Source organism: Oncorhynchus mykiss, chromosome 23 (genome assembly GCF_057628025.1).
Source record: "Oncorhynchus mykiss isolate SJ-2025 chromosome 23, ASM5762802v1, whole genome shotgun sequence".
In the NCBI taxonomy this organism is placed as follows: domain Eukaryota; kingdom Metazoa; phylum Chordata; class Actinopteri; order Salmoniformes; family Salmonidae; genus Oncorhynchus; species Oncorhynchus mykiss.
The window spans coordinates 21,476,710-21,498,734 of record NC_143044.1 but is presented as its reverse complement, the minus strand read 5'-3'; the positions used below and the strand labels follow the sequence as shown (position 1 = coordinate 21,498,734).

General features: G+C 43.1%; 1 protein-coding gene across 2 annotated transcripts in view; it reads left to right on the top strand.

Annotated features, from left to right (window-relative positions):
* LOC110502569 (echinoderm microtubule-associated protein-like 6) overlaps window positions 1-22,025 on the top strand; it is a 100,233-nt gene that overhangs the window by 60,445 nt on the left and 17,763 nt on the right. For both annotated transcript variants that reach the window (XM_021580704.3, XM_021580703.3), the window contains exons 11-27: window positions 53-223; window positions 509-615; window positions 1,899-2,017; window positions 5,556-5,742; window positions 5,896-6,001; window positions 6,205-6,298; window positions 6,725-6,825; window positions 7,114-7,316; window positions 11,212-11,323; window positions 11,656-11,783; window positions 15,177-15,318; window positions 15,500-15,652; window positions 15,864-15,995; window positions 16,102-16,190; window positions 16,336-16,512; window positions 16,658-16,862; window positions 17,011-17,137. In XM_021580704.3, coding sequence (XP_021436379.3) covers window positions 53-223; window positions 509-615; window positions 1,899-2,017; window positions 5,556-5,742; window positions 5,896-6,001; window positions 6,205-6,298; window positions 6,725-6,825; window positions 7,114-7,316; window positions 11,212-11,323; window positions 11,656-11,783; window positions 15,177-15,318; window positions 15,500-15,652; window positions 15,864-15,995; window positions 16,102-16,190; window positions 16,336-16,512; window positions 16,658-16,862; window positions 17,011-17,137 — 2,353 coding nt within the window. The remainder of the gene's footprint in view (window positions 1-52; window positions 224-508; window positions 616-1,898; window positions 2,018-5,555; window positions 5,743-5,895; window positions 6,002-6,204; window positions 6,299-6,724; window positions 6,826-7,113; window positions 7,317-11,211; window positions 11,324-11,655; window positions 11,784-15,176; window positions 15,319-15,499; window positions 15,653-15,863; window positions 15,996-16,101; window positions 16,191-16,335; window positions 16,513-16,657; window positions 16,863-17,010; window positions 17,138-22,025) is intronic.

Sequence of the window (22,025 nt, the reverse complement as noted above, 5' to 3'; positions counted from 1 at the left end):
CCTTCTCTCATTTCATTTTGACTAGTTTTTCTTTCCCTGATGTTGTGAACAGGGGCAAAATTCAAGAAGTACATTGGCCACTCTGCCCATGTGACCAACGTACACTGGTCTCACGACCTGCAGTGGGTGTTGACCACCGGAGGGGCTGACCACTCTGTGTTCCAGTGGAAGTTCCTGCCTGAGGGCGTCATGAACGGAGGACTGGAGACCAATATACCACAAGGTACGTACAGTATTTAGCCAGAGGAACCTGGGGGTTTGATTTAAGAATGTATTGTATGGTTCTAATGAGAGATCCCATATTGTCATGTTGAGCTGGTGCTGAAGTGTTCTTGGGTAGATTTGTGCATGAAATATTATTTCATATGATTAATCTACCTTAGAGTGACTACAGTACACAATATCCATGCTGTTGTCAAAAGCCAATGTAATGACTATGTGAGTGATTGTTGCAGCAGTGAAATCAGTTTGCTTGCTGCCACTGTCTCCTGGTATCGGTTCCCTCTAGATGGCCATGCGGACTCGAACAGTGAGGAGTCTGACTCTGACGTGTCTGATGTCCCGGAGCTGGACTCTGATATTGAGCAGGAGACACAGATAAACTACGACCGACAGGTGGGTGTGTGGAGCTTACAGACACTGGAGGGAGTCCTATATGGGTCAGACAGAAAGTGGGTGAAATCAGGTTGAAGATGATACATGATATGAGGGACATTGAGAAAGTTCCATATGGGGAGAGTGTCTTACATGATGCAGAGAAAGAACGAGTGTCAGTACAGTTGTGGGATCTTAATTTGACCAGTTTGTTTGAAGTAATAAAATAATAAAATCATTTAAAAAGTTATCATTTCTTATCGGAAATTTGTTTTGATAGACTATAGTTTAGTTGTGAGATCTAGTGAGAAAAAGAGAACTGTGGGTTTTTAGCTCATTTGAATTTCCTGCGGCACAGGGAAATGATCTGCGACAACAGGGTAATCAAATGAAGATGCTATATTCATATATGAGAATGACAGTTGAATGAAATGAGAGGAGAATATGCCCCATTTAAACTGGTGTCTGAAAAAAAAACATGAGAGCCAAGAGAACACACTACTCAAGGCTTAAACAATACCCTGTTTAAATACCCTACAGTAGATGAGGCAGAGAGAGAATAAATTGTTAGAACAACCCACATTAGTCAGTGTAATCTGAATTGGAATGGCCCGTTGTTAGTCAGAATGCCTCCAGCCATATACTGTATGAGGATCCTGAGGCATCCTGAAAGTCAGTGAAGGTGCCGAGTGGAGATATTCTGATATTGATTGATGTTAGCAGAGAGAGGCTGCGAGGCGGACGGAAGGGGAGATAATATATTCAAATAGCAGAGTGCTCCTATCAGCAGCTTTGTATGGGATCAGTGCTGACTGAGACTTTATTTGTCGGAAAACGCCTGGGTTGCCATGGCATCCATCACATGCCTTATCTCCACTGGCAGCTGGATCTGCATTTGTTGCCGTGACAATGCGGGTTGGTGCCACACGGAGCGCTGCCATGTGTGCTCTGGAGATACATGGCCGGCTGTGCCAACACTGCTTCATGACAGATCAATGAGTTGCCTGTTTAAAGTTTAAAGTGTGGGGTAAAAATATTATTGTCCCTGCATCTCTTAAGACTTCATTTTTGTCCTCATGCAACACTTTTCATTTTGTTCATTGTTTGTTATTTGTACTATTTCATATCATGGTTCGGTAAAGCATATGATGTGTTGTAGGAGCATGAAGTCAACAAGTAATTTAGTCAACCTTAGCTGCTTGTGATTGTGGGGAAAGTGGATGATAGCGGGTTGACATGATGTACAATATGAGGGACTGTTGTTGTTGCAGGTGTAGAAGGACGACTGTGTGTGGTTGTTTCAGGTGTATAAGGAGGACCTTCCCCAGCTGAGGCAGCAGAGCAGAGAGAAGAAGCAGCAGGTCGGCTCCCTGAAACGCCAGAGAGGGCCAGATGAAGCTCTTCGTCTGAAGTTTGTCCACGGGTAATGGGTTCTTATGACAGGTCTTATGGGTCTCATTTTGACTGTGTTACTGAGTGTTCATCAGAAAGAATACTCACACGTGTGTTTTAGGTGTCATCTTTTCAATGTCAAATTGGTTGAGATGACACTCCACCATTTGGAATGGCGTGATAAGGACATGTCTTGCATTGAATTGAGAGGAAATCGTGTGTTTCCATCGCGATGAAACAATCTCTCTCTCTCTCTCTAAAATTGGCCTGTCTGTGTCAGCTGTTGGAATATGCAAATCCCTTTTCAAAGCTGTAGTATTTCAATCATGTGTGAAGCAGTTAACATTACTGATTCAGCACGAGCAGCCATTAAATACCTCCCTGTAGCAGCTCTAATACTCCCTCAGTGTCCTTTCCTTTTTGTAAAACTTAAAGACCTCACAGTGGGGGAGGCAGAAGTCTTTCAGTGTTTGAGCGATGAAATAAATGCCACACATTTGATTAAAATTCCCCATGCCGGGTTTATTAGACACTCTTATAAAGGCCATGTAGGGGCTGAGACAGCATATGAACTTTTATGTTTTTATTTAGAGTACCTTTTAGATAAGGATCCTACCTTCCCAGTTTCAGAAAAATAGCCGTCTTATCTTAATATGTCATTTTCCCTAGTCAGCTTTACAGAAACACCCTGGCAACTCAGTCAAGGAATTAATTGACATTTTTGTTTCAGTATACAGTGCATTCCGGAAAGTATTCAGACCCCTTGACTTTTTCCACATTTTGTAACGTTACAGCCTTATTCTAAAATGGACTACGTCTACACACAATACCACATAATGACAAAGCAAAAACATGTTTTTAGACATTTTTGCAAATCTATAAAAAAAAACTGAAATATCACATTTACAAAAGTATTCAGACCCTCTACTCAGTACTTTGTTGAAGCACCTTTGGTAGTGATTACAGCCTTAAGTCTTCTTAGGTATGACGCTACAAACTTGGCACACCTTTATTCGGAGAGTCTGTCCCATTCTTCTCTGCAGATCCTCTCAAACTCTGTCAGGTTGGATGGGGAGCGTTGCTGCACCACTATTTTCAGGTCTTCAGAGATCTTCGATCAGGTTCAGATCTGGGCTCTGGCTGGGCCACTTAAGGACATTCAAAGAGTTGTCCCGAAGCCATTCCTACATTGTCTTGGCTGTGTGCTTCAAATCAAATCCAATCAAATTGTAATGGTCACATACACATGGTTAGCAGATGTTATTGCGAGTGTAGCGAAATGCTTGTGCTTCTAGTTCCGACAGTGTAGAAATATCTAACAAGTAATCAAACAATTCCACAACAAATACCTAATACACACAAATCTAAGTAAAGGGATGGAATAAGAATATGTACATATAAATATAAAATACAGTATATACATCTGTGAAGAGTAGTGCAAGATATACATATCTTATTACATCATTATTAAAGTGGCATAAATAAAGTACATTTGTTAGAGTGGCCAATGATTTCAAGTCTATATGTAGGCAGCAGCCTCACTGTGTTAGTGATGGCTGTTTAACAGTTTGATGGCTTTGAGATAGAAGCTATTTTTCAGTCTCTCTGTACCAGTTTTGATGCACTGACCTCGCCTTCTGTATGGTAGCAGGATGAACAGGCAGTGGCTCGGGTGGATGTTGTCCTTGATGATCTTTTTGGCGAGTGAGAGGTTGTTTTCCTGACACCACACTCTGAGTGCCCTCACCTCCTGCCTATAGGCTGTCTTGTCGTTGATGGTGATCAAGCCTACTACTGTTGTGTTGTCTGCAAACTTGTTGATCGAGTTGGAGGCATGCATGGCCACGCAGTCATGGGTGAACAGGGAGTACAGGCGGGGCCCTATTTTGAGGATCAGCGAAGTGTAGATGTTTTATCCTACCTTCACCACCTGGGGGCGGCCCGTCAGGAAGTCCAGGACCCAATCGCACGGGGCGGGGTTGAGACCCAGGGCCTCAAGCTTAAATGAATGCTGAGCTGTAGTGAATGAACAGCATGCTTACATAGATATTCCTCTTGTCCAGATGGGTTAGGGCAGTGTGCAGTGGGATGGCGATTGCATCGTCTGTGGACCTATTGGGGCGGTATGCAAATTGCAGTGGGGCTAGGGTAGCACTTCATGATGACAGAAGTGAGTGCTACTGGGCGATAGTCATTCAGTTCAGTTACCTTTGCCTTCTTGGGTACAGGAACAATGGTGGCCATCTTGAAGCATGTGGGGACAGCAGACTGGGATAGGGAGAGATTGAATATGTCCATAAACACACCAGCCAGCTGGTCTGTGCATGATCTGAGGACGCGGCTAGGGATGTGCTGTTGGAAGGTGAACTTTTGCCCCAGTCTGAGGTGCGGAGCGCTCTGGAGCACGTTTTCATCAAGTATCTCTCTGTACTTTGCTCCGTTCATCTTTTCCTCTATCCTGACTAGTTTTCCAGTCTCTGCTGCTGAAAAACATCCCCACAGCATGATGCTGCCAACACCATGCTTCACCGTAGGGTTGGTGTCATGTTTCCTCCAGACGTGACGCTTGGCATTCAGGCCAAAGAGTTAAATTTTGGTTTCATCAGACCAGAGAATCTTGTTTCTCATGGTCTGAGAGTCCTTTAGGTGCCTTTTGGCAAACACTAAGCGGGCTGTCATGTGACATTTACTGAGGAGTGGCTTCTGTCTGGCCACTCTACTATAAAGGCCTGATTGCTGGAGTGCTGCAGAGATGGTTGTCCTTCTGGAAGGTTCTCCCATCTCCACAGAGGAACTCTGGAGCTCTGTGAGAGTGACCATCGGGTTCTTGGTCACCTCCCTGACCAAGGCCCTTCTCCCCTGATTGCTCAGTTTGGCCCTGCGGCCAACTCTAGTCTTGGTGGTTACAAACGTCTTCCATTTAAGAATGATGGAGGCCACTGTGTTCTTGGGTACCTTCAATGCTGCAGAAATGTTTTGGTACCCTTCCCCAGATCTGTGCCTCGACACAATCCTGTCTCAGAGGTCTACGGACAATTCCTTTCGAACTAAAACAGTAGCTTGGTTGTTGCACTGTTAGCTGTAAGACCTTATATAGACAGGTGTGTGACTTTCCAAATCATGTCATACCAATTGAATTTACCACAGGTGGACTCCAATCAAGTTTCAGAAACATCTCAAAGATGATCAATGGAAACAGGATGCACCTGAGCTCAATTTCGAGTCTCATATCATAGTCTGAATATTTATGTGAATAAGGTATTTCAGTTTGTCATTTTTTATTTAAAAAAATCTGTTTTCAGTTTGTCATTATGGGGTTTTGTGTGTAGATTGATGAGGAAAAACATTTATTTAATACATTTTAGAATAAGGCTGTAACGTAAGAAAGGTGGTAAAGGGGAAGGGTTCTAAATACTTTTCCGAATGCACTGTAAGTGGCTTTCACTCCCCTTAATATAGTAGAATTATGTTTATTGGTGTGACCTATTTGTGTGTGTGTGTGTGTGTGTGTGTGTGTGTGTGTGTGTGTGTGTGTGTGTGTGTGTGTGTGTGTGTGTGTGTGTGTGTAGGTACCGCGGCTACGACTGCAGGAACAACCTGTTCTACACCCAGGCGGGGGAGGTGGTGTACCATGTGGCAGCGGTGGGCGTGGTCTACAACAGAGAGCAACACAGTCAGAGGTTTTACCTGGGCCACGATGATGACATCATCAGCCTGACTGTACACCCACTCAAAGACTATGCAGCCACTGGACAGGTACACATGTAAAATCTCTCTCTCTCTCTCTCTCTCTCTCTCTCTCTCTCTCTCACTCACTCACTCACTCACTCACACACACACACACACACACACACACACACACACACACACACACACTGATCTTAATCACCTCTTCGTGAATGAATCCAGGTTGGCAGGGACCCAGCCATCCATGTGTGGGACATCCAAACCCTGAAGTGCTTCTCCCTGCTCAAGGGCTTTCACCAGAAAGGCGTTTGTGCCCTTGATTTCTCTGGTATGGCTATGTATTTTCCTGGGCATGTAACTTATGTCATTATCAGAATGTAATATCAATACCAGCCTATTGAATGATCAAAGCCCATAATGCTTCTTAATTTTTCATAATTTTTCATATTTTGTAAATGTGTTGTCCATGGGTGTTCTGTCCCTATGTCTGTTAAGATGTCAAACTAAGAGTAGCTTGTTGTTTCTGTGCAGTGGATGGGAAGAGCCTGGTCTCAGTGGGCATTGATGAACACCACTCTATCATCGTGTGGGATTGGAGGAAGGGGGAGAAGCTGGCCACCGCAAGGTACTAAAAGCTTTTTCACACCGGCTGATTGCTACTAATTGTGTGATCAGTGGGGGTGTGCATTTAGACATTTAGAGTTATTACAAAAACAGGGTTTTATAGAATAGTTCAGCTAAGCTGGGTTCAAATTGTAATTTTTTCTTTCAAATACTTTAGCTGCGCTTGAATTGAGCTTACCTGGCACAATGGAACTTATGGTATAGTCCTAAAAGTCTGACAATCCAGGCAGGCTCAATCAAGTGCTCAAAGTATTTGAAAGAAATCAAATTCTACTTGGACTCAGGTTTGTTGTCTTAATGCTAACACATTTGTAGAATCAGTTAGGAGTTTTTTCCTGACCACATTACATCTCCAGGAAAAACTTAGAGCTCCATGTATTTGAGCTGACAGAATGTGAAGTGGATATTATGTCTCTGTTATTCCCAGGGGACACAAAGACAAGCTGTTTGTGGTGAAGTGTAATCCTATCCTCATGGACAAGCTGGTCACAGTGGGAATCAAACACATCAAGTTCTGGCAGCATACAGGTGTGCCCTCCTGTTCTTCCTGGCTGTCTCTCTCATACCATCAGCAGTGTTGGGGAAGCTACTCTGAAAATATAGTTTACCAAGCTACCAATTACTTCACACTAGAAAAAAATCAGCTACACTAAAGCTACCCTTAAGAAAAATATAGTTCCATAGGTGTTTTTACACAGGATAGTGATCCGCCCTGTAATTCTTCTTATGAACAACTATTTAGCTTGTCAGGCATGGTATGTTTATTGAAATCAATTAATGTATGCCTGAGTTTCTAACGGTGTGCTGTCTCTGAAGGTGGGGGCCTTATGTTCAAGCGAGGCATCTTTGGGAGCCTGGGGAAGCTGGAGACGATGATGTCCGTGTGTTATGGTCGGACAGACGAGCTGGTATTCTCTGGAGCCGCCACAGGGGACATATATGTCTGGAAGGAACCCATGCTGCTGAAGACCATCAAGGCCCACGACGGACCTGTGTTCGCCATGTACTCCCTGGACAAGGTTCTGTACTGGATATCAGCCCTGTCTGCTATCAACGAACTGTTGGTCAACTAGTTTCCGCTCATCTTATAATCATGATCTCAATAATCATAATATAATAATAAGATCATCATCTTAATGCATGGTTATTTTGACCAATGACAATTGGGAATGGCTCTATATTGTACTCAGTGGCTTCCCAACACCCACTTAGTGTAAATATTTCAGCCGGTGCCTATTCCACAAGTTACCACCGGCTAAATCTATGACGTTAAAATGCCTATTTACTCTGTTCCTATCTGACTGCGCAATCCACTGTCTCATCAGCCCAGCCAGGCAATTTATAAACTTGATCTCCACTATAAAAAGCAGCTAGACATTATCTCACATTTCAATAATAGTGATAATGCCCTCGAAGCCGGTGTTTTGAGGATATATTGGCACGGGTTTGCCGGCCCTCTGGCCTAACATGCCAATATATCCTCCAGACACTGGCTTCAAGGGCATTATCACTTAAATATAAGTTACCAACATATTCAAATAATGATTGACATATTTTCATTAAAAACTTTATTTTGATGAATTTATATATACTATTTCATCCTTCTACAAGATACAGTCCCGACACAAATCTAGGGTTGCTAGCAAAGCCGGCTGGTCGTTCGTTCAATCGGTTCGGTTGACAGAGATGCAACCCAGTCGTTCAGTCTTTTTGTTCTATATCTATGGACGCCAGCCAGTCGTTCGTTCTAAATGTTCCATAGCCATACTGGCTGGTAATGTTCTTATCCCTTGCTTGCTAGTGAGCCAACTATGGCCAACTTACAGTCAAGTCAGCATTTGCATTTGCTGTTTTCTAGTGACATTTATTTGGATAGATCCACTACATTGAGCTAATAATGTGCAATTTCGCCTGGTGTAGAAAATGTGCTCTCTCGTCAGGACACTGTTATTCAGAGGAGCTAGCCAACAACACAACTTCAAACTGAAGCTGAAAAGACTGCAAACCAGCTGCACTTTGTTCCGTTTTACCTGTTTTCTATTGATAGTTCTTTGTATATATCCATAAAAATTATGCAGATTCATGATTTCGACTGGCTGGAAAAAACTGCCTGCCCGTCTGTCTCATCCCGACTACCACACATAGTTCATTACTATGGGACAGCTGGAGATCGAATTTGAATATTGATACAATATTGTAAATGTCATAGAGACAGACAGTTCAGTATAGCTATCTAGCTAGCAAAACGATTCTCATTCCTTGCTAGCTAACCAAATGACACCTGCATCTCTAGCTGTAGCCACCGAAAAACAGTGAGGGTAAAAGTTGATCACTCACCCACTCCTCCAATGACTTGACATCCTCCCAGCAGCTAGCTAGCTAACGGTAGGCTCTGTGCTTTTAGCTTGCTAAAGAAATAGCTACATAAATAGATACACTGACCTATTAGCAACGTTATGAGCATGACTGACTTGTGATCATTGCCCTTGCTAGTTTTATTGTATTGACATTCTCAGCCTTAGTTAAATTGGTCAAATTTTTGTCCAAATATTGAGTCCTTTCAAACTGTAACAGTGGTGGAGGGGCCTCAGTGGAGGCTGCTGAGGGGAGAAAGGCTCATAATAGTGACCGGAATGGAGAAAATGGAATGGCATTAAACTCCTGCAAACCATCTGTTTGACCAAGAGAGACTGGCCTGCATAGTATTTATAGTATTTACCTCAGCCCTCTGACTACAATGAAGAGCAAGACGTGCTGCTCTGTTTGGGCCAGCCACAGCTTAACCTGTTTTTTTGGAGTGTGGTGTCAAAAAAGCATAGCATCTCTTTATGACGGACAGACCTCTCCCCGTCTTTACAACCATTGAATCTATATGTTTTGACCATGACAGTTTACAATCTAAGGTAACGCCAAGTAATTTAGTCTTCTCAACTTGTTCAACAGCCACACCATTCATTACCAGATTCAGCTGAGGTCTAGAACTTAGGGAATTATTTGTACCAAATACAAAGCTCTTAGTTTTAGAGATGTTCAGGACCAGTTTATTACTGGCCACCCATTCCAAAACAGACCTAAACTCTTTGTTAAGGGTTTCAGTGACTTCATTAGTTGAGGTTGCTGATGCGTATATGGTTGAATCATCAGCAAACATGAACACACATGCTTTGTTTAAGGCCAGTGGCAGGTCATTGGTAAAAATAGAAAAAAGTAGAATGCCTAGAGAGCTGCCCTGCGGTACACCACACTTTACATGTTTGATATTAGAGAAGCTTCCATTAAAGAAAACCCTTTGAGTTCTATTAGATAGATAGCTCTGAATCCACGATGTGGCAGAGGTTGAAAAGCCATAACACATGTGTTTTTTCAACAACAGGTAATGGTCAATAATATCAAAGGCTGATTGATCACAAAGACAACAGAAGCTGCCTTCACTATGCCAGCACCATTTCAACTTCAACATTTCAACATCATCAAATCACCTCTGCTTAGTCTAATACAGGGACAACTTAAAGATACAAAAAACAATTTAGTCCAACCAACGTAAGCTAAATATCATGTGGCTGTCCATGGTTCTAATTTCTGTGTGTATGTGTGTGTGCACGCTCGTTCATGCATGTAGAAAAACATGTTGACTCACCCTACTTGTAGAGAAACGCCAATGCCATCCTCCTCTCTTTCATGTTGACGAAACAGTTTATCACTCTGTCATACAGTACAGTTATTTTTTGTTGTCCAAGGCTACCTGGCTAAAATGCTTGCTCGCTAGCCTAACTTCCATTCATGGTCAGTGTTAGCTAGTTAACGTCAGTCTTCTACATCTAGCTACATATTGAACTTCCATCCTCTCAGGCCAGAGGCACAACAATGTATGAATTAATGGTTGGATCAGAATCGCTGTTATAATCATTGACCAGTATGGAGAATTAAGTAAAATCACAAGTCCAAATCTCTATCTCCATCTAATTTAGGAAAGGGATGATTTTAGCTAGCAAGGCACCGGAGGACAACAACACAAAGATATGCAACAATTCAATTTTTTCTGTCAATGATGTATTCTCCCAATGGGATTTAGTTATAGGAGTGATGCCAAAATCCAAGCTGGCTTCCCTTGGCACATTTTTTTGTTGGCTGCTTTTCCAGCCAACAAGTGCTCAGCATATGTTGAAACTTCTTCAAGACTGTAGGAAAAGCATTCCTTGTGAAGCTGGTTGAGAGAATACCAAGAGTGTGCAAAGCTGTCATCAAGGCAAATGGTGGCTAATTTGAAGAATATACAATATAAAATATGTTTTGATTTGTTTAACACTTTTTTGGTTACTACTTGATTCCATATGTGTTATTGCATAGTTTTGATGTCTTCACTATTATTCTACAATGAAGAAAATTGTAAAAATAAAGAAAAGCCCTTGAATGAGTAGGTGTGTCCAAACCTTTGACTGGTACTATATATGTGATGCTTTCCCCGAAAACTTTCATCAGAGAAGTAGCCTTAAGGAGGATGTGGGAGGCCATTCCTGGTAGAGACCTCCACTGAATTCCTGATGTGTTGTTGTTGTTGCTGCTGCTTCAAATCCTTGACAGGCCCTGCCTGCTAATAGAATAGTAATTGTAATTCCCTGCTGATTCTGTGTGTTGGGAAAGATGTCAGCGAAAGACAGTATTTTTCATTTGTCTTCCATCCATACTTTCCTCATGCACTTCATCATCCAACACTACATTCTCAGTTTCAAGACAAGCTGACCCCCTAGCATACTTCAGCATTTCAGACAGACCTCTTGAGAAGATGTCAGGCAGAAGATTAGTGTAGGTCAGAGCCCCTATCTCATCCGGCCTTCATCACTGAAAGTTTTCCTCAGTGTGATTGTCAGAGTTGGAGTACACTGGGTGACGTCCCTCTGCTGTTGTTCCCTCCAGGGCTTTGTGACAGGTGGGAAGGACGGAGTGGTGGAGTTGTGGGACGACATGTTTGAGAGGTGCCTAAAGACCTACGCCATCAAGAGAGCAGCTCTCTCCCCGGGATCTAAAGGTAGGATAACACTCTCTGCCCTACAGTAACTGAAAGAGTCTATGACAGATTCAGAAACACTGTCTGAGAAGTGCTGTAGTTCTCTCTTGAAGCTCACACTGACCATGTAAAGCACATATCTCTATCAGGAAGCATAATGTGTTTGAAATTTGACCATAAACATTCAATAGATACTGTAACCATCATTGACCACTTTTGCCTCCTACATTTAGTGTTGCCATCTCTTGGCCTCATGTGGAATTGCAGTTATATTTCACATGGATCTGCTGCTATCGATCTGGGAGGATTTAGCACTGTAAGTCTTTACAGTGCTATTTGTGTGTGTCCCCCAGGGCTACTCCTGGAGGACAACCCCTCCATCCGTGCCATAACTCTGGGACACGGACACATCCTGGTGGGAACCAAGAACGGAGAAATACTTGAAATCGACAAGAGTGGACCCATGACCTTGCTGGTCCAGGTAGTGGGTTTGTTTGTGTGTGTGTCTGTGTGCCTGTGACTGCGTGTGTGCGTACAGCTGAAACACCTAGGGTGGTGTGTTTTACTTATTCTACTTGGTTTTCCCAATTCGGGTTAGAGACATTTTACAGCAGCATCCTGCAGTAAAACAGCAGCCCTCAAGTGTTGTCTGTTCTCCACCTACTCAGGCTTCTGGATTTGTTGGCTTCTTCCCTATTTCCTGTGTTCACCACTCAGGGAATGCAGTCGGAAATATATCTTTGCATATCTGAGGCAGGCTTTAACAGTTTGCCGCTTGGCTGGTTCCGAAAAGCTCTGTGTTCCCCCTCTGGATTATCCAGCCCAGTTGAGGAATAGTTCATAGCTTAATATCTCAATACCTTCTTCCTTATTATTGTCAAACCTGTCACGTTTCTTTCCTCGCCTGTGTGCACAAGGCTTGTGTATGGCCTCTGTAGTAGTAATGTGCAGTTTGCGAACAATTAGTTTTACTGACTTGAGAGTCATGATTCGTTTTTCTGAGGGACTCATTCGTTTTAGTCGTTCGTTTGACTTGCTGGCCGCAATTAATTCTACAGCAGGGTTAATACGCAGTCCTCCGGCTCAGTGGCTCAGGAGACCTGCTCCAACCAACAACCCAAGAATGGTGCTGCAATGGATACCTGCTGTTTTACTGGCTCCTGACCATTTGTGTTTTTTGCACTGATCTTACATTGTTTTGTGCATAATGTTTCCGCTATTGTTTCCTATGACCGAAAAACACTTCTGGACATCAGAGCAGTGATCACTAACTTTGGACCAGGCCCTAATCCCAGAGACTCGGAAACGGAAAAGACGGTGTAAGAGAGGCGAATAAATATCTGCCTCTACCCTCCTATAAGGGCACAAGGCCAGACACAGGTGCAGACAAAGGAGACAGATGGTTAGAGTCTTTGTTTATTAATATCTAAAAGGAGTAGGCAAGACAATGGTCGTGGACAGGCAAAAGGTCAAAACCAGATTCTGAGTCAAAGAGGTAAAGAGTGGCAGACAGGCTCGATGTCAGGGCAGGCAGAAGGGTCAGGCAGGCGGGGTTCTCGGGGAGCCGGGGTAGGCTGTACAAGCTCACCACTAATAGGGGAAAAAAATACTGGGTGGTTGGGATTTCTTAGAGGTGGCAGGCAGCCTCTGAGCTAACTCCCTGATTTGCTCCATAATATCCTTAAACCCTTGGTCGTGGCGTTCCGTCAAGGAACAGAGCCCTTCCAGAAGGTCCTGTAACAGCTTCTCATGTCTCCCAATGGTGGCTCCCTGCAGGGAGACAGCGTGGCGGAGCTGGTCCAAGTCTGCTGGGTCTGTCATGGCCAGTTCGTACTATAAGGGCACATAAGATAAGAGACCCAGATGCAGACACAAGAGGCAGATGTTTAGAGTCTTTGCTGTTTATTAATATCCAAAAGGAGTAGGCAAGAGAATGGTTGTGGACAGGCAAAAGGTCAAAACCAGATTCTGAGTCCAAGAGGTAAAGAGTGGCAGACAGGCTCGATGTCAGGGCAGGCAGAAGGGTCAGGGAGGCCGGTACGGAGTCCAGAAAAACAGGCAAGGGTCAAAACCGGGAAGACTAGAAAAAGAGAATAGAAAACAGGAGCACGGGAAAACACTCTGGTTGACTTGAAAACATACAAGACGAACTGGCACAGAGAGACAGGAAACACAGGGATAAATACACTGGGGAAAATAAGTGACACTTGGAGGGGTTGGAGACAATCACAAGAACAGGTGAAACAGATCAGGGCGTGACACCTTCGTTCTATTGGCGAACGTACAATCACTGGTGAACAAACTGGACGAGCTCCGTTCAAGACTAGCCTATCAACGGGACCTGAAGAAAAGTAATATCCTATGTTTTGTGGCTGAACATGGATAATAAGAACATGGGTAATATACATCTAGCTGGTTTTTCTATGCATCGTCATGACTTTAGCGTTGGGTAAGGTTGGGGGGGGGGGGGGGGGGGGGGGGGGGTCGGTTAACGACAGCTGGTGCACAATCTCTCATTATTAAGGACGTCTTGAGGTTCTGCTCATGGTAAGTTGTAGGCCACACTATTTACCAAGAGAGTTTTCATCTGTATTTTTCATAGCTGTCTATTCCCCACCTCAAACCAATGCTGGCGCTTTTATTATGACGTGTTTTACTTTTCAATTGTTTCTCTATTTTCTGTCTGTCTGCATTGTTGTGAAGGGCCTGTAAGTAAGCATTTCACTATTAGTCTACACCTGTTTACGAAGCATGTGACCAATAAGATTTGAGAAAAAGACAAGTTTAGAACTGTTAATTGATCACATTGTGCTATAATGAATGCAATCAATTGATTATTAAATGTTATGATGGACACAGTTTCATAGATCCAAAACATACATACAGCATCTGCTCAACAAACTCCAACTCAAGAACAAATAATTTGGGGTGCTGCCTGGGGGCTGCTTGGGTGCTGCAGTTCGCAAACGATATTCTGCTTATCACCCTCACGGCAGTCAAGCAATGCATTCTGCCAAGATCTCGTTCACAGTCTAGTCCAGTAGCGGCCACAACTAGACCTCGTTTCAAATGTATCAAGAAATGATTTTGTTTGTATGCCTAGCAATCAACACATGTACATTGTTTAAAGCATACTTTTACAAGTCTCAATCACAAATGACAGCTTGTAGAATCATGACTCTTTCGAGTTTTCAGCTCATCATTTGCAGGTAGGGGGTCCTGCGTGCTCTGGGCATTACTGACTCAAATGAACAAAATGAGTCAAAAGAGTTGTTCTTTTGACTGAACAAGACGAAAAGAGCTGAACTTCCCATCCCTGCTCTGTAGTGCTGCATTGTAGATGACAGTTACTGTAGTGTGTGTGTGTGTGTGTGTGTGTGTGTGTGTGTGTGTGTGTGTGTGTGTGTGTGTGTGTGTGTGTGTGTGTGTGTGTGTGTGTGTGTGTGTGTGTGTGTGTGTGTGTGTTTCTGACTGTCAGTGTATCTCTGTGGTAGTTCCCTCCTATGGGTGTGGCCCAACTCTTAAAGCTCAGAGTCAGAGCCTTCCAGACTCCCTAGCGGTCAGGTACCTGTGCTCTGTTGCCATGGTGAACAGAGCTGATAGGGATGGGTTTTGAAGGATCAGTATGGATGTGTTGTTGGGTAGAATGACTGCAGCTATCTGAGATGCGATCGATTGGGCTTTTGTTTTGTCTCAAAAGTACCGTCTCACACTCAAACCCCACTTCAATATGAGCACAATGTATTGTCCTGAGAAAAATGGCAAGGGATTTTGTGGGTGACAGGTGTGTCAAATAGATTAGGTGTAGGTCAGGGCGTGTCAACTGACTGACTGACAGCTGTGTGTGTGTGTCTGTCTGTTGCTATGGTTACAGGGTCACATGGAAGGCGAGGTGTGGGGTCTTGCTGCTCACCCCCTGCTCCCCATATGTGCCACAGTGAGTGACGACAAAACCCTGAGGATATGGGAGCTCTCCACCAACCACCGCATGGTGGCCGTTCGCAAACTTAAAAAAGGTACTGCTGAATGTTTATCTTCATCAACTAATGAGTCATTAAGCGAGTCATTAATTCCCATGATCATCAACAAACATAAGGCACTCCAGTGTCACCTTCTGTTTCTGTGTCTGTCAGTCTATGTCTGTATCTCCATTTTGGAAGTGTATAAGTGTGTGTGCGTTGTGTGTGTGTGTATCAGGTGGAAGATGCTGTGCCTTCTCCCCTGATGGGAAAGCCTTAGCGGTGGGCCTCAATGATGGTAGTTTTCTGGTGGTGAACTCTGACACCCTGGAGGACCTGGTGTCCTTCCATCACAGGAAGGAGTCCATCTCTGACGTCAGGTTTTCACAAGGTAACCTTTGACCTTTGACAACTGACTTATCATTAAAATGTCCATTCATTGTTGTCTGTATTTCATAACACTGCTAATATGCATAGGTATTTTTTTAGTAATGTTCATTTGAGTTAAACCTTTCCTAAAATATGAAGTGAGGTTTCACAGATTAGCATTTTCGCCCACCTGGCTGAGGTATTAATTATTTGTTCTATGGCTTCCTCCTTAGATGCTGGTAAATACCTCGCTGTGGCCTCTCATGATAACTTTGTGGATATTTACAATGTGCTGTCCAGCAAGAGGGTGGGAATCTGCAAAGGAGCTTCCAGCTATATCACTCATATAGACTGGGACTCTCGTGGTGAGTTTATGGTGTAATTGGGAGCAGAGCATGGATTCCTATTAGTACTCTGTCGATACAAGTTCTATTTTGTCTTTTGATTCTGAGATTGTTATTTTTTCTATAGGTAAATTGCTGCAAGTAAATTCAGGTGCCAAAGAGCAATTATTCTTTGAAGCCCCAAGAGGGAAGAGACAAACCATACGAAATGCTGAGGTAAGAGACCCAACTGAGATTGCAATTTTCTTGTAATTTTTCCCAGCTAGACATCAAATATTAATGGACACCCCATAAAAGCATGAGGCAGTGTTAAACACGGTGTGTGTGTGTGTGTGTGTGCATTCATGTTTCCGCCTGTCAGATAGAGAAGATGGAGTGGGCTACCTGGACGTGTGTTCTGGGCCCCACCTGTGAGGGGATCTGGCCCACCCACAGTGACATCACAGACGTCAACGCTGCCTCGCTCACCAAAGACAAGAAGCTGCTTGCTACGGGAGATGACTTTGGCTTCCTCAAGCTCTTCAGCTATCCAGCCAGGGTGAGACAGGCACTAGATGTCAATTCAATTTTACTCTCTTGAACTGAAATGGAATTGACCCCAACGCTGGTACATGACTCTGTTGTTAATTCAAGTCCAATGTTGTCTCTTGTTTTTTCGTGTGCTCTGTCTGCTCCCTCCTCAGGGTCAGTATGCCCGCTTCAAGAAGTACATGGGTCACAGTGCCCATGTAACCAATGTTCGATGGGGACAAGATGATGCCATGCTACTGACGCTCGGCGGAGCTGACACAGCGCTGATGATCTGGGCCCTGGAGAGAACCGGAGAGGGTCACAGGGAGAACCCTGTGGACAGTGAGGAGTCAGACGATGACATTGAGGAGGACGGAGGTAAACGCCAGCCTTTAGACTACTGATTCATACAGTACAACTCTAATACAACATTCTCAACAAACACATACAAAGCGATCTTGATCAAATCCTACTTTTCACAAACTGCTCTAATTGGTTGAGTCTATTCCTGTGGGCGTGTCTGTAGGGTATGACAGTGATGTGGCGAGGGAGAAGAGCATTGACTACACCACTAAGATCTATGCTGTCAGCATCCGGGACATGTGTGGCATCAAACCCCACCAGCAATTGAAGGAGGTGTCGGCAGAGGAAAGGTACACCCCCATGCCAGCTTCTGTGTTTGGACTGGTTGTTGTCATTCAAAGTGATAGAGCTTAAACATTAGAGTGTGTCTTGACTCCTGACTGTTGTGTTGAGTGTGTAGATTTAAAACAATTTAAAAAGTCTGAAGCAGTGACAATTTAAAAAACTGTCAAGTTTTAGCTGTTGTTTTAGGCCTCAAAAGACTGTATTAACATCTTGATCCTAATCAGACTGCCATCAGCAGCCAACACCATGATTATCTCTAATTAGAAACCGGGTGGTTCAAGCCCTGAATGCTGATTGGCTGACAGCTGTGATATATCAGACCATATACCATGGGTATGACAAAACATTTATTTTTACTGCTCTTATTATGTTGGTGACCAGTTTATATATTTTTATTTATTTCACTAGGCAAGTCGGTTAAGAACAAATTCTTATTTACAATGATGGCCTACCCCGGCCTAACCCAGATGATGCTGGGCCAATTGTGTGCCGCCCTATAGGACTCCAAATCACAAACCAGGGTCTGTAGTGACACCTCTAGCACTGAGATGTAATGCCTTAGACCCCTGCGCCACTCGGGAGCCCTAAAATAATATAATAACAATAAGGCACATCGGGGGGTTTGTTGTATATAGCCAATATACCACGGCTAAGTGTTGTGTCCAGGCACTCCTCGTTGTGTCGTGCTTAAAGAACAGCCCTTAGCAGTGGTATATTGGCCACATACCACACCTTTTCTGGCCTTATTGCTTAAAGGAATGCTTATAGAGCCCTCTGGTGTCAGAAACAGAAACTGCACCTGTCTTTTTTTGTTATTTGATACAACTTTAGTTACCTCCTACCTATCAATATACATCATGGTGTTGTTTGAGTATAACTGACATCTACTGTATGTATCCTTTTGTAAAGCCTCAGAGGTGGTCATTGTAGGATTGGCACGGATATAGATTTTGGTCTTGCTTTTATGATACAGAGTGAGTTGACTTTTTAGTGCTGAGCTGACATCATTTGCAGAGTAAGGGAAGGCTGCTTGGGGTGTTTTTTCATGTTAGGCTATTTCAAATGGAGTATGATGCCTGATTTAATCATTTGATAGGTAGATTAGTCTATAATGTCTATCTTACCAATCTGTACCACTTAACTCATTTGTTTTTACAAAAAGAGACATTATTCTATGCACATATAAAGATAGTTATCACCATTTCCGTGTAATGTCCTTCTGCACTGTATGTGTGTACTCTCTCTCCAATTCTCTCTCTATATTAGTCAGCTCTGTTGCTATGATACGATGGATTGTCCTTGGCATGTATTGTGGGTGTAGCCCGTTGATATTGTATGCTGTGTGCATGTTTTATATGTTGTCCATCTATTTGTGGATTGTTGGATGTACGTGTTTGGGTCATAATCTATGTGGTAGATGTATGAGATTGCATGAGCATGTATTTGTGGCTTGTGTAGGAATCTAGTCAATGTATTGCATAATGTTATGTGCATGTATAGCAGGTGTGCTCTCTGGCGCTTCTGTGTGATATATGTTGCTATGATACCGATATGTGGTCTACACATAACAGTATCATTGGTATGAGCTCAGTTGCTATGAGACTGTATAGAGTATATACTCTAGTGAGTGTGTGTGTGTGTGGTATGTACAATAAGTAGAAGTATTGTTGTGAAAAATCCAATGCAGTATACACTTTGCATGATTTACAATAAAATTGTATGATTATTTTATCCATGCCTTTATAATTTGTGTACACTTAATTCAGCAATTTGTATGTTTGCACAGTACTAACCCCATTAAGCAGTACTGTAGCTAGATATCCTCTCTATAGGCACCAATAAACAGTGATTGCATATAATGATATGCAGTTACTACAAACCCTGATATTATAGCTAATAGGGTCAATTGTTGCCCTATGACCTCCATCGTCTACTACACCATTAGAGTTGAGTGTTCAGTAGTGCGCTCCTAGTCCTTGATGAATGTATAACAGACTGTATTCTCTGGGGTTAGTCAGCTCCATGGTAACATGCTGATTTGTCCCCTCAACCTTACTATCTGTGATCCCCATGACTCTGGGGCACACTTCTGTATGCAGAAACACCTAATATCTCTATTGTGTTTTAACTTGCATTCCTTTGGAGGCAGGGCATTGTCAAGTAAGTATGACCTAATGCATACATTCTGTGCTAGCTATGGGATGTGGATGTGGGTGGTATTCCCATACATTAAGTCCCATTTATACCTAGTGCTAACATGCGTCCTTTGTCCTGATCTTGTCCACATTCTGATTGTGCCCACATTGTTAGACTGGTGTAGATGATTAAAAGGCACATTGTGATCTGATTGTAAAGTGTAAACGGACAAGAGTAGGACGAAGGAAACATATTAGAACCAGGTTTATAAACAGGGCTTTAGATGTGCAGGACAAGGATAGAAGTAGAGTGGGCAGAAGCTAGAATATCTAACATTCAATAGAGTATGGTGTTGTTATTTCAACAGAATGGAAGAAAAACAGATCTGTGTTTATTCCTTTTTAACCTATGTACCTGTAATTTTAAAAGTGTTTGTTTATTCATTTATGTCCTATAATGGTACTACAGGAGCCAGGTCTGAAACATTTTGTAGTCATCTATTTATTTGGACTATGGGCATAACCTCCCATAGCCTATGGGTCCTAATATCACTCAGCTTGCTCAAACTCCTCAAATTCTGAGTAACATGAAAGCCATGGGAATTGCATGAGTAACACATTTTATTTCAGATTCTCACTTTTGTGTCATTTGTATCACAACAATATATTTTGTTTTTGGGTGTAGAGAGCACTAAGAGTACAGTAATGATCTACCAAGTGGTGCTGGAGGAGACCTTTCTGTTTCTGTCTCTCCCCCTCTCTCTTCCTCACTCCCTCTTGTGGGGCCCCAGACATCGCAGGACCTTGTTTTCCCATAACCCCTTGGGTGATGAGATGGAGGCACTGACGCATTTCTCTCTCCCTGTGCCCCTCCTCCTCCCCCCTCTCATAGGAGTGCTATTGCACAGTTTGCACAGGGACCCCAGTGTATGACCCCCTCCCCTTATTGCTCTTTAGACTGGGACACTCTCTCATTCCACACCTCTCCTCTGAGCAGTCTCTCCCTCTTTCTGGCATGCTGACAGTATGCTAACAGTCAGAGCATGGTTTGCAGCAGGCAAAAATGATGGGCAAAAAGCTCTCCAGGTTGCTTGTTGCATGAGCCTTATAGCTATACTGTAGTATAGTGAGTCCCCTCGGGCTCTGACCTGTGTCCTCTAAACCTCTCACTTGGTTCTGTCCACTGCTCTCAAGGGGATCCAGGTAAAGTGAGCTACTTGTGTCTATCACACTGTGTGTAAAAACTGTGGCTCCAGGTCCAAGTGTGTCTCTGTTTCTCTGTGATGTTCTGTTGTTCTGTATGTTTGTCCTGCATGTTTCATCTCGTTCCCATCTGATCACAACTGCATCTTTGCATCCAGACTGCAGAGTTTCACACCCAGGGGGCGGATTCTTCTTTTCATCTTCTTTTTTTCTGTTCAGATAGAGACATGGAATTAGACAACGTCCCAGACTCCCAGTTCATGTCACTGTGTGACAATCCTGGCTCAGCATGAAAAATGTTGCAATCAGTCCGCAGGAGTTAGTTACTACACTTGTGCAGATATTCAATCTGTGGTGTTGTGTGTGGCAACGCTACACTCTGATATGCTGATTGAACTCATTTCAGAGCACGTAGACATCATCACCAAAAAAATGGTTAAAACATATGGGGAAGAGGGAGTCTGATTTCAGAATGAAACAGGAGAAATGAAAAGATTGGAAATATTAACTCCCTGTCATGCAAGATCATCCAGACAATGCTTGTAAAGTGCTGTTCGGACAAACAGAGAAGAGCGGTAGTGTCTGTCAGCTGTAAGGAGTGTAAACTATGTATGTATGTGATCACAGCTATCACCTTTGGGCTATAGTGCTTTATCAGTGACCTGGAACCTTGTCTTGTGCAACCGTTTGACATGGTTGTAGTTATACAAGGCAACTGCGTGAAGAGACCCCTGGTGGCATGTCTTGTGGGGTACGCATGGGTGTCTGAGCTGTGTGCTAGTCATTTAAATAGACAGCTTGTGGTTTAAACATATCAATCAATACCTCTTGGCAGCAGTTAATGTGGATCCTTAATACATGAATCAAATAAATGCACACAGTGGTGGCGCTGTATAACCAATCGTTCTGCATCGTCATTGCACTGTTCAACCTCCTGTGGGATTTTTAACCTCAACGTCTACTTTAATGTGTGTTTCTCTGTTAATTTGTAGACTCTCTCTGTCTGTGCGCACGGAAGCATGTACAGATTTCTGTGAACCTTTGACAGCCTATGTTTAGGAGCAATAACTTCTATTCTTCCTCAAATGGCCCTGTGTTTTTGTGTCAGATAACAATAGTATTGATATTTATTTAACTAAGCAAGTCAGTTAAGAACAGATTCTTATTTTCAATGATGGCCTAGGAACAGTGGGTTAAATGCCTAGTTCAGGGGTAGAACAACTAATTTTTACCTTGTCAGCTCACGGATTCGATCTTCCAACCTTTCGATTACTAGTCCAACTCTTTAACCACTAGGCTACGTGCCACCCCAATATAATTCAGATGTTTAACAAGATCAGTCTGTTAAACCCTAAGTGTGACCATGGACCTCAGGTCTCAGCAAGGCCACATCACTGTGGTAACCAACACCATCTAGGAAATCTAATTTTACAACACATCCCATAACTTAATTTTTAATGAAGGTGGAATTCCACCAGTGCAGTCAACCAAGTGATTTTCCTGTTTTCTATATAATGTATTTCCACACTATGAGACTGGAATAATACTGTGAAAT